At 32.7% G+C, this 13,049-nt stretch overlaps 1 protein-coding gene across 2 annotated transcripts in view; it reads left to right on the top strand.

Annotated features, from left to right (window-relative positions):
• Positions 1-13,049, top strand: part of LOC148604985 (glutamate receptor ionotropic, kainate 3-like) — a 58,529-nt gene that overhangs the window by 35,077 nt on the left and 10,403 nt on the right. For both annotated transcript variants that reach the window (XM_088550810.1, XM_088550811.1), the window contains exons 3-6: positions 188-433; positions 2,384-2,562; positions 4,671-4,724; positions 11,722-11,934. In XM_088550810.1, coding sequence (XP_088406936.1) covers positions 188-433; positions 2,384-2,562; positions 4,671-4,724; positions 11,722-11,934 — 692 coding nt within the window. The remainder of the gene's footprint in view (positions 1-187; positions 434-2,383; positions 2,563-4,670; positions 4,725-11,721; positions 11,935-13,049) is intronic.

Genomic DNA, 13,049 nt, shown 5'->3' with positions numbered 1-13,049 from the left:
CTTTATTAAAGATCGTTTGTCAAACAGTTTTCACTCAATGTCAGAAAATTATAATGACCGCTTGCTTGTATGGTAAAAAATAGCAAAAATATCTCTGCTATAAAAATTAAAGTAACTAGATGTTCAGTTTTTTTCAGTTTTCAGTTTTTGTTATTTTTTACAGACGTTTAATTCGTTTTTCTTGCAGCTTTTAATCAGATTAATGCAACTAGGATATCAGCATTAATAGGTCCATTTAGTGAAACATTTGCATTTGGTTGTGAGAGTGCAAGAATCCCTTATCTTGTGACTTCCATGGTCCCATTTCACTGGCCAAAATCTTCATTTATAATCCGAATGCTTCCAGATATTACAGTCTATAGCCTCGCTGTAGATGATATGCTCAGATATCTAAAATGGAATAAGTTGGGAATTCTGTATGACAACCCACAAGGTAAGAGTACTGTATAGTGTTAAAATGTAGGATACAAAAAGAAACAAAACCAAAAAAAAAAAAAAAAAAAAAAAAAAAAAAAACAAACAAACTAACAAACATTTCCTGGGGAACACATTATAGTGAAACCCGTCTTAAGTGATCTTCCTCGTTTCTTTAGACAGGTTCTCATTGAATACATGTGGTCCTTAAGGAAGTAGACCTAGGGTAAAAGACATAACCCTTGCAGATCATTGGAATGTTTGTATTCAACATTTTACTTCAATCTCATGTAAGCATACAACACTTAGATTGATATTATCCTGTTTCAAATGAAAGCTTGGTAGGCCTCGGTGAAATTGAATATGATACAAACATATCACTGATTCCAAAGGTTATGTCAATTACCTTGCGTCTACCCCCTTAAGATAAATGTTTGACTGCATGGATGCAAATAACATTACAAACCATAAATAATAGAGTTGCTCATATTTATTCAAGATTCCAAAAATAGTGAAAGGCAATAATGAACAATTATGTGAATGAATATATTACATAATAAACTATGAAACAAGTCATAAGCTGTTTTAATGATTATTCTTTGACGTCATTCTGGACATATTGGAAAAAAAAATAATAAAGTGATTAAAATGGCTTGTATCCAATGTACATCCGAATTACTCTAACGTCAGTTGTTAGGACCTGTCCAAGTATATTATCTATTTTAGGAAAAAAATTCAATAAAAAGGATAGCATGTACATGTATTATCATGTAGTTTTCGACATAAAAACTTATCGTTCTGATATTTTTCTTACACGGTACCTCATCAGTATGACACTGACAAAATGATGGTTAGAAAATTCTAAACACCAATCAAGATACAATCTTTCAACGCTTACCCTACCGGTACACCTGGTCCATGCTCACAGTTTTTAAATTGCTCATTTACTTTGGCCCCGTGCTGGTCTGTCAAAAGAATAGGCATGCAGCAGGATGTGCTTGTCGTAAAAGGCTACTGAATAGTGCTCAGAAACCTAGCTGGGGGCTAGGCGCTCTGCCCAGAGAGCAACTGGGATGTGTGCCTAAGGTGGTGGAATGGGGTACTCCTGGCCTGTTACATCCTGGGGTTGTCAGGCTATAATACGGAAAACCTGACCGCAAACCATAGTGGTGCATCGTGTTGGGAAAGATGCCACGTTACGCACGTTCAAACACCCTGCTGTGGTATTCGAAAGGAGTGGAACCTTTGCGCTCCGCCATAAGGAGGCTAATTTGCTCGACCCAACCCAATCCCTCCCTTTTTTGTGTGGCAATCAGAATTATCGACCCTATCGTCCTTTTTTCATTTCATCATCATCATAATTTCATGTTCATTTTATCATCCATTTCATGTTCATCGCCTGAATATAGCTGAAATATTGCTGCTCGGGCGTTAAACCCCAACAATCATTCAATCAATCTCCTTTACTTTTGTTACTTTGTGTGTATTATTTTGTTTATTTTATGTTCTTTGTTGTGTGTGTCTGTTTTCCATCATGTCTGGTCTTTGTCCCTGGATTACATTCTTTTGATTTCCGCTAAAATATTGGTTCCCTTGATTACTCTTCCCAACATAGAATATGTAATGGTTGTTAAATCAGCAAAGTTCTGAGTCCATATTGTAACAGACTTTGTTTAACCATAAGGATGTCTTAATGACAGTGTCAACAAAAGAGTTATGTTGGTGCATAACCATGCAACGAAATATAATTATTTTAATCAAATAAAACAATTAGAGACACAAACGTACGTACCGCAAATATATATTGAATAAGCAGAAAGACAAAGTGGACACCTTTAAAAATTTTATATACAGCCTCATACTTTTTTATTTAATATATTATATATCTACCTCAATTTATAGGCAAATTATACTAAACTTACTTGATATTTATCGTTCTGTTTAATCTTGTTTCTTATTTCCATTTCAGTATCATACGTGATTTCAAATTTACTTGACAAGGATACATCTCATATAAAAACGTACAATATAGACAATAATTCTACACGTGATGATGTAAGAAACATCTTAAAGGCTCTTCGTGATAATTATTTTGAAAATTATCTTTTATTGTGTTCATCTACAAATGCTGCTACAGTGTTAACTCAGGTAAGTTTAAAGTGGAGAGGCATTTTTCCTGTCTGTTTTGTCCATTTGTCCGTCCGTCTGTCACCTTTGTAAGCACAACTCCTCAAAAACTACTGCACCAAATGTCATAAAACTTTGTTTTCAGTTTGGACATTATGCATATTACCAAGACATTATGATCAACTGACTTTTGTTGGAGTTATCTACCTTTAAACTAGGAATGGGAGAGACCAACAACGTAGGCAAAAACAAATTTTAATTTTGTTGTATTAAAAAGGTGTCCATTGAAGCCCCAGGCACTGGGTTGCACATTCTAAATTTTACTACCAAAAAACGTTTTCAGTCTTTAGAGAATACATACTGATGTTTGGTCTATTTTTACGGGAAACGGCAAAAGTAATAAATTACATCAAAAAGCACAAAATAGCCTTTAACATAGTGGAAATACCTCTTTGATTTGTTTATAACGTGGCTGATTTGCTATGAATGCTATTTGAATATTATCCAAGCCATCCAAGGTCGATAAAGAAAAAATAAATAAATCCATGTTCTTTCTGTCATTATTTTGAGCTTTACATTTAATTGGACCAAATAAAAAGAATTACAAAAAATATAAAACTGCTTTGATAATTTTTTTGACCCGCCCATATTAGAGGATCTGGTTTCTTCATGGATATGTTGTAGATGTAGTACTGATATACTGTTTTCAGTTTTTTTGCTGGCTAAGATTGTATGAACTTACTTTTGGTGTGAATCATTTTATACAACTAGTAGTATTTACCTCTATTATTAGTTCCAGTAATTTAATTAGTCTTAAGTATATTATAACGAATTGCACCGTTTTCATAGCATAGTTGGCGAGTTATACCTAAGTATACATTCAAATAATCTCTTATCTATTTACAAGTAACTCTTCAGTTCTACTTGACCCGGTTAATTTTTGCACAGGTTATGTTCATACCTTAAATTTATGTCGCTCTTTATGATTACATTGCAAAACAGTACACGTAAGTCGATATTCACATGTAACAGTGGAATAGTTTTATCGCTGTGCATAATAGCATATTAATAACAACTACTTGTAATGCAAGTTGGGGTGATTTAGAGATCCCTACTAAAGCAAACTACCACTTTGACGCGAATTGAAGTGTGCAATACAAGTGTGAAACACCATGATATATTATGTGAATTGAAGTGGTTTTTGTTAATTTACATTTCTATAAAGACATTTTTGTGATAGTATACATTTTGTTGATTTGTCGTTGTACTTAAATATAATCACGTGATATTTAAAAAAAAAAAAACATTCCAGATCCGGTACAAACCCTAGCAAATCGAGCTAGCAAATCGGACACACAATATGTTCGAGTTCTGTTTAATGGAAAGAGATAAATGCTTTACAATACTTATTGCTATGTTTTAAGCAATAGTATTGAAATAATGACCACACTTCCAAAATGGACGTTTTAAGTAAACAAGTGTCTGCAAATAGATATTAATAATTCCAATTCTAATTATCGTATGCCTTTTTCATGCATTATGATTGGTTGTTCACCTTTAACGTCCTCAGGGATGACAGTTTTTACAACAGTGTAAATTCAATGTACATATCGCATATAACATGTCAAGCATCGCTTCGACAAAAGACGGAGCCGTATAGAGGCTTAAAACAGTATTATCTGCTCTATTCTATTCAACAATGTTTTGAAGAAAAAATTATCGGTAGCCCGTAAACATTTTGAATATTGAAATGGACAACCATATCAATAGTCGATTGAATACCGCCATTTGCAATGTCAATTTCGGGTTTCGATTTCCCTGAATTAGACACTATAAGTAAAAACTTATAAATTTCAGATAGTTAGGTATTGGAACTATGAGGATTAATTACTTTATTTTCAAGAATTTATGGACGTGTAAAATCGGACCATTTACACACTAACCTTGCATATGGACTTATTTGTTTTGTTACTGAATGGTTAGATTTTACATATCGATAAATTCGGGAAAAACAGTTTTTCATCCTATAATGCATGCAGTGGTGACCAAAACATACGATATCTTCAGTATATATTGAATTAGAAGTTTTTCTTGTTTATAAATGACTCTACTATTATTTTTGATTGTAGGCTTTATACCTGAATTTGTTATCCCGTCCAAATGCTTGGTTAGTTGTGAATTTGGTGAGTTTCCTCTTTATCATTAATTACTTTTGTTTTGTAATTTTCATTGTATTGTGAACATCATCCTGGGTTTATAATATAACTTATACTCTATTATTCTGAGCAATATTTCTTTTTGTATCAAGCAGAGATAAAATGCTTTTTGATGGATGTACAAATAATTAGGAAAAGCTATTTACAATGATTATACTGTGAACTGACCTCCTATCGATAAAACAAAAACCGCAATGATATTATAACAAGTCATGGTTTATTAACTGTGAACAATTGGATAATGATTAAATGTAGGAGCATTGGCAACGATAGGTTTGAGGTCCGCTGTAATAGGACGGCCTATAATGAATCTGGTTAAGGCAGACAATTAACTTACCATGGAATGAAATATATTTTTATGAACTCAACAGCCCGTTGCATAAAATAATAGATAAAAATAAAATTCTGATTAATAGAAAAAAGTATTTCGTAGAGTGTAAATAGAGATATCTAGATGGCATTAACGGACATTTTTATATACCCAAATGATTGCTTTTTATGCTGATTGATTTGGTTTTTTTATTTGATCTGTTGTACATCCAGCTGGATAATTAATTGTGTTTACTTAGAAAAAGTAGACTGAAACACTCGATTGCCTGTTGCGTGCACCAAGATATTAATGACCAACAACTGAACGCTGCTTAGAAAATCAATTGGTAAAATTGCTGCTTCTGAGAGTTCTATATGCTTTAACTGCCACCTAAATGGTCATGTCATTATAAGTTTCTAGATGATTGAGTGTTTATTAATCCATTTATGGTCATTTTCCCCTTCATTGTTTATTTTGTTACACACTCAGGGATGTGTTAAGTGTTCATTTAACGCAGAAAAATTAAGGATAAGCGCGTCGATTCACTCTAGTTGCAGTGATAAATGTAATGGTAAAACATTGTAAGTTTATGAATCAAACATAAAACAAATGTATTTTCATAACCTATAGTTTAACATATATGATATCATATCTTACAAATATGTAAACCTTTTAAATTCTTTGTGTATAAAATGTTATTATTATCAATTACGGAAATTTCCCTATAAATTCTGCTTAATTATATATTTATTGAACTGTGTTACTAATATTTCAATTTTATTATGGGGAATTTCATTCATACATTGGTCCATTTGTTTTGAAAATTAAATGTTTATTGTAATGTGATATAATTAAGCTTTTATTTGAAATTTCTATAATGTCACACACAGTATAATCAAGGGAACCAAGGTTATATCGGTAATCAAAAGAATGCAATCCAGAGACAAAGACCAGACATGGAAAACAGACATACACAACAAAGAACATAAAGTAACTAAAATCATACATACAAAGTAACAAAAGCAAATGAGCAACTCGAACTCCACTAAAAACTGGGAGCATGGACCAGGTACACCGCTAGGGTAAGCGTCCTCTGCTTTTCTAGAAACACCCGCCGAGTTGCTCATAAAAAGTCAAGTCCGGGGTAGAAAAACTATGTTAATGTAGCTTCATTGTTGTAGCTATCATAATAATTACTAAGAATAACACCTTGAGTAGAGTTTAAGTGATTTCGAATTGTGTGATACTGCAAATGCCGGTGAAAAATCAATGATATAGTCCGGGTAAGACAAGTCCTTCAAAAGACGGGACATCCCTGAACACTAAAAAGACAGTGAATGAAGAAAACCCACACCACTAATAATTTTAACATTGACAAAGAATACTGAAATAACGCAATTTTCTGGTTTAAAAGAACAATGATATATATATATATTCATGTGGAAATGAACACCAATATTTTGATGGTGATAGGAATAATACTTAAATTGGTATTATCTAGTCTTCATTTTTATTTTTCAATTTTTTTCTTTTAATTCAACGCATTATGATTCTATGTTTTCGGACAGTTCAAATAATCACTATAGAAGATCAATTTAGTTATTTCAATATTTGCTATGAAAGGTGTCAAGGTCGTCTGCAAAATGTCGTTTCTCACAAGGCAAAAAGGTCATGAGGCGATTTTTGCCATGCTGAAAGTGATTTGTTAAGAATAAGATGCCAATGACAGGATCATAGCTCATCAATCAAAAACTCCATTGGAAAAAATCTGGCGTTGTGAAATAGAAATGAGCGACGATTATAATGACACATTGGTCTTCTTGAATAAGTGTCTCAGAAGAGTGTTTGACTGCTATTTTTATCTAAATATATATTTGTTTGAGCCACCATGAGATTCGATTCAAATACTGGACTTTTATGTGTACTTAAAAAAAAACGTCACTGTAATTACATGGATTAATTAGTTGAACCTTTATCAATTACGGTCAGATAATTATTTCAATGAAGTGAAATTAAATTAAAAGAATGTGACTTTCCATATTTATATTTGATATCAGAAGGATATGTTATCCCAACATTTCAGTTGAAATCAAAATATGCAAATATAATGTTTTATAACACAAGCCTTTGAAAGTTATTGAATTATAACTCTTTTGCATCATTCATGAAATGGTAAGCACGATAAAAACACAATCTAATTCACAAAAAAAGTTTCCAACAAATTGAAAAATTTTCCAAAATGAAAACAAAATGTGTAATGCAAATTTTCATGTGAATGACAACTTCCAATTTTTTAACGGTCTGTATACCAATGGAAACAAACTGTGCTCCTCCACTTTCTGATCTATTCCTACACTGTTTGCTGACTTTAATTTTTATTTTATTGTTTGTCCAGAACTTTTGAATACTTATTGGCGTTAAACAGTCATAGTTTCTGGGATTTCATGCATTACATCAAAGAATGTGGCACAAAAACATTCCAGACACTATCGAGAGTCAGCCTCATATCTTGAGATCCTAGAGATCGATTATAACAGAGGAAAACTATTGATAAATCTATACGACAAAAGCGATGACTTTGTATTCGGTATGATCAATTTTCCTTTCACCTGTGGCAACATCCCTTCAGTACCTACGTATTGAGTTTCACATCACAACTCATAGGTTAGAGCTTGACATTTCTACGCAGACTTTCTATACTTCAGACTTCCTACACTTAGCTTTTCTGGAACAGGGGTGAGTTGCTACAAGATTGAAGTATTCACTAAAGTGTAATGTTTGTCATCTTGACATCGTGCATCATTACGATGTATCAATCTGCAGAATAGATTTGTTTACCATGCTTTATTTGTTCCGACTTTCTAGAAAAGCATAGGATGCTAATCCAACAGGTTCAGGTGTGGTCCATGCTCTAAATTGTTTTATGGAATGGGATTTGTCAATTTCTTTAGTTTTCTGTTAGCGTTTTTTTTTTATTATGTCTTCTTTGCTTTTGTGTCTTTGTTTCGTTATCTTGTCGATATGCCTGGAATATGCTCATTACAGCTTTATAAACTAATGAAGTAGGTATAAATTGTCCAAGATACGGAAAGTCAGCACATCGTTCTTTTTTGTTATCTCATTTTGTATCCTACTTTAACTGACTGTGACACAATGTGATGCAAGATTAAACTGAGAGAGCTGGAATAATCTTAATAATATATTTTACTTATCTGAATATGGGTGCTGCCCTATATCATAGTAGACTTCGTACGATTCATTTGAAAGACAAGTTTTCCCTCTAATAAAATTCACATTTGCACAGCAGATCACTTAATGTCAGACTGAAATCCGACCATTAGTGATGTTAGGTTGAATGCATGTAGATAATGGTTATAAAATATAGACTTCGACTTGCTGGTAAATGAGCGAAGAATACAAATTTTGCGGTGAGTCACAATTTATTTTAAACTGCAAATGTCAATTTAGAAATTCGCTAATATCTTTGGAACGCTGCAAATTAAGTTTACGGTTGAATGAATATATTTTGCGCAACTGAAAATGACAATTTAGCAATCCACTCATTTTTTGGAAGGAACGCTACAAATGAAATTTGGCTGTAAATAAATGTTTTGCACAACTGTAAATGTCAATTTAGCAGTCCGCTCATTTTTTACTAACCTTACTAATATAAAGAAGTAGAAGTAATTTGTCTAACAAACAGATAGTGTCAGAACATCCTTCTTGGTCTTTTGTTATCTCATTGTCTAATCCAACTCTTACTGACAGTGACATATAATCAATAAGAAATAGACCCTTTGGGTGTTTAATTCAACGGAAAGTCATAATTTGAACTCAAACATTGTAAATATCTAGCAGACATTTGTTCAAACAAGAAAACCGTAAATTTAATTTTTTTAACAAAGATGTAGGGAAGTTCGTAGGTTGTTATATCAGGTATCTCTTTTGTATAAGTAAACTTCTTAGTTTTGTTTACCTTTTGAAATATGAGAGCCTGGTTGACTCCTACACTGTGATAAATCTTTGATGTACTTTAGCTTTGACCCAATTGTGATAGGAATTTTACATTTGTTCCGAGATAATTTGTATGTACACAAGTCTCATTTCCACTTCCTAACATCGGATTTCTAAGATAAATTCGCATATTTTAATATGATCGGTCCCCGTGCAGGTCCGGGTGTGAAAAGAATTGGCATGCAGCAGCTCTAAGCTTGTCGTAAAAGGCGACTAAATAGTGCTCAGAACCCTAGCCGGGGGCTAGGGCGCTCTGCCCACAGAACAGCTGGGATGTGTGCCCCAGGTGGTGGAATGGGGTACCCGTGGCGTGTTACATGCTGGGGTTGTCAGGCTATAATACGGAAAACCTGACCGCAAACCATAGTGGTGCACCGTGTCGGGAAAGATGCCACGCCACGTTTCTCGCACGTTAAAGAACCCTACTGTGGTATTCTCCCGGAGTAGGAACCATAGGGCTCCGCCACAGGAGGCTAAATTACCCGACCCTACCCATCTCTCCCTATTTCCAGTGGTAATCAAAATTTGTCGACCCCATTGTCCTTGTGTCCCATCCCTTTTTTAATTCATCATTATTTCATGTTCATTTTATCATCAATTTCATGTTCATCGTCTGAATATAGCTGAAATATTGCTGCTCGGACGTTCATAATATGATCGGTGTTAATTCTGAACCGACTCGTTACTAAATTTTAATGTTCACCAAACGAAACAAAATATGAATGCTAATTGTATTTTTTCGGCTTCTTATACATGTAATCTTTTTATGTATTCTTCATTGGTCAACCAATCACTGTCTGTTCCTTTATAGTAAACAACATTTTTTTAGGTTTAAGTATTTATTAGAATCTTTGGACCACTGGATTTTCTTAGAACTTTGTCAATTGAATATAGCAAAAAATAGGATTATGACATAGTTATCTGCCCTTGAAATGTTCATTTTCAGTACATTTCAATGAAATGATAATTCAATCTACCAAAATGATATGGGAAATCTTGTCTTTTTCCTTGCCTCTGATGGTGCAAATAGTCAAATTAAACTTTCAAAATGTTAGTTTTTTTCATACCATGTTTCACCCAATGCCTGATTATTACAGGAACTTACACTCAAACAATATCTGCGACAATTTTCCACTAAGAAACACTATAGACATATTTTATGCTCAGGAGGAAACTATATCTATACTGTGCTTGTTTTGTATTCCATTCTGATAAAGCTTGGCCGGAAATGAGGAGCATGTTAATTTGAACCTATAAATAAAGCTTGCCAACTTGGGTATCTCAAACAACATTTTTGCTGATGTATTTTCTTTTTGTTTGGTAATTTCATTTGTAGAATTGCTATTAGGAATGTTTGTGACAGATAATCAATATAGAGAAAATTCCTTTTAGTATTTCTTTTTGAATGTAAATTATCAATTTCTAAGTAATAGATTTATGGTGAAGAAAAGCAAAGGAGTGAAGCACCGTTCATTCTAACTAATTCGGTGAAGTAGAGGAAAATTAGAATTGGATATTGTAGGAACACTTTAGAAAAAATATTGTGATAGGAAACATATTTCTATGTAGTATGTTTGGTATATTCTACCTGCTACTATGGATATGCAGTAAATCCTGTATTAGCGGCCACCATTATCAGCCAATAACCTGTCTAAACAGAAAATGGTCTTTATAACCCATTGGTAGTGATTTAAAGTAAAAGTGACATTCGTTTTATGCGCGTTTTTTTTAAACTGTCTCTTAAATTACCTTAGGTTTTATAAATGCAAGAATATGACAAAACTTTTAAATTTAAATCGTAGCAATTTCCAAATTGAGTGCAAAAAATAACAAAACAAGACAAAACAGAAAAAACTTAACAGAAGCAAAAAACAAAAAACAAAACAAAACAAAAAAAAACAAAAACATTAACAAACAAAAGCAAAAAAAAAACTAAAAAAAACAAACAAAAACAAAAACAAAACAAAAAACCCCCAAAAAACAAAGAAACAAGAAACAAAAACAAAATCAAACGACCAAACAAAAAATTCCGAAATGAACAATCAAGCATAAAGTTATTTTTAGACATCTGACTCAATCATCTTATTAAGAAGCAACACCTATCTAATCGATTTTACTATTTTTGATAAACATAAAGTTAAAGAATACTTTTTGTAAACTTCCAATAAATAAAACATCCGTAATGGAGAAAAAAGACAATTAAAAAAAACAGCAAACCATCGACATAAATCGTCACTTACCAATCAAATCGGACAAACACCGGTCGTTTCTGTATCAACGAACTATCAACTTAGACGTACATAATTAACATTCCATTATATACAAAGACATTCTCCATCCCAACCACACCCCCTCCCCTAAACAGAAAAAGAATAGAATAAATGATGATGAATGATAGAAATTTGACATATAGGTAAAAAATGATGAGAAAGTATCAATTCTGAATTTCCTGTTATATAAATTCAAGACATTTTAAAGTGATCGCTTTTTTTTCTAGTGCATTTAATTTTTGCTAAATGCTCGAGCAAAACATACAAAAAAAGGCAAATAGTTATAATATGGTTTAGTTTATAATTGTATGTCAGATAACTTCATTGGTAAAAATTTAGTCACTTCACATACACAATTGATTTATTTCAGGACGCGGATGAAGTTGCCTTAAAACAATATGAGGATTCCCGTGCCAATCTTACTTCATTGCTCATAGTGTTGGAGAAAAATCCTAAGACATGTGCCTTACAAACAAACAATCTTTCTGATGCCGTGTTTTATGATGCCATGGCTGTACTGAACAGATTAATAGACCTAAACAAAAACTCAACAAAAGTTCAAATGAGAAGAAATCTTCGGAAGGTAAGAAGGAATCATTGAAGATAAAAGATATAATATACGAAAACAAAGAAAAGTTATAGTCCCTGAACCGATCCATGCAATGATTTGACGGATCGATATCCGATGACCGGTGACTGATCTTATGGCCGTTTTTGTTATGTAAAATAACGGATGGTCTTTTACAAATGAAGCAAATGTGACATAAAGGTATCAATTGATATTGAAATCTACTGCATTATGTTTATATGTGTAAAATTGACAAATAAAACAACGAAATCTGCAAAATTGATTGACCGATCTGTGGTCACGTGATGCAATGACCGTTTGATGGATCGTTTAACGGATCGATGACTGATCAGAAACTGATCGGTGATCGATGACCGATCGTAGGTTTTGTTGCACGGACCTGTTCAGGTACTTTGTAATGTATAAAGTTTTTTTTTTTAAAGTTAAACAAAATGAGTATATTCTAATGGCGATCATAGCAATCAAGATTTTGGCATTAATTATTTATCGCTATTAATAACTTAATAATTTAAGAAAAAATGAGAAGAACTCGGTTCTATCGTGCTGTCATATGTATTCAGCTGAGGTAGCTATGTATTAGTTGTTAGAGTTGACAATTACAAATAGGGTGAGCATGGATGCCATTACATTTGATGTGACAAGACTGATATAATCAAACACGTATTGTTCATATCACCAGTAACGTTTGTAAATTTTATTCCTGGGATACGAAAGACTTGTTTATTTTTTGTTGTCATAAACAATGGGTTGAATTTCCTATAAGGAGTTATATGTTTTTAATTCAAGCTATAACATTTTTGTTTGCTAATATTGGTATACAAACACATCTGATCGATATGTTTAACAAGTGAACTCATATATCGTTTTCACTTTAATGTTCATGGTTTTTCGACCGATCGTTCCTAAGAGATCAGCATGCCCTGATAGAAAAATCATGTTGGATTATGATGAATGATGCCATAATGACATAGGAGTTAAGCTAGCAGCAGTAGGCTCTTGTAAATTGGTTGTATGATGAATCTTCCTTCATGTGAAATTAAACTTTTATGCTTTATAGCCTTACAACAATATATATATGAATTGTTTTCGTATTTTCATCTAGTAGTATT

The sequence above is a fragment of the Perna viridis genome, chromosome 10 (assembly GCF_037379345.1).
Source record: "Perna viridis isolate PV_CMFRI_1.1 ecotype Kerala chromosome 10, ASM3737934v1, whole genome shotgun sequence".
Taxonomy (NCBI): Eukaryota; Metazoa; Mollusca; class Bivalvia; order Mytilida; family Mytilidae; genus Perna; species Perna viridis.
Note: the sequence above shows the minus strand (reverse complement) of the source record. Positions and strands in the feature narration are given on the sequence as shown.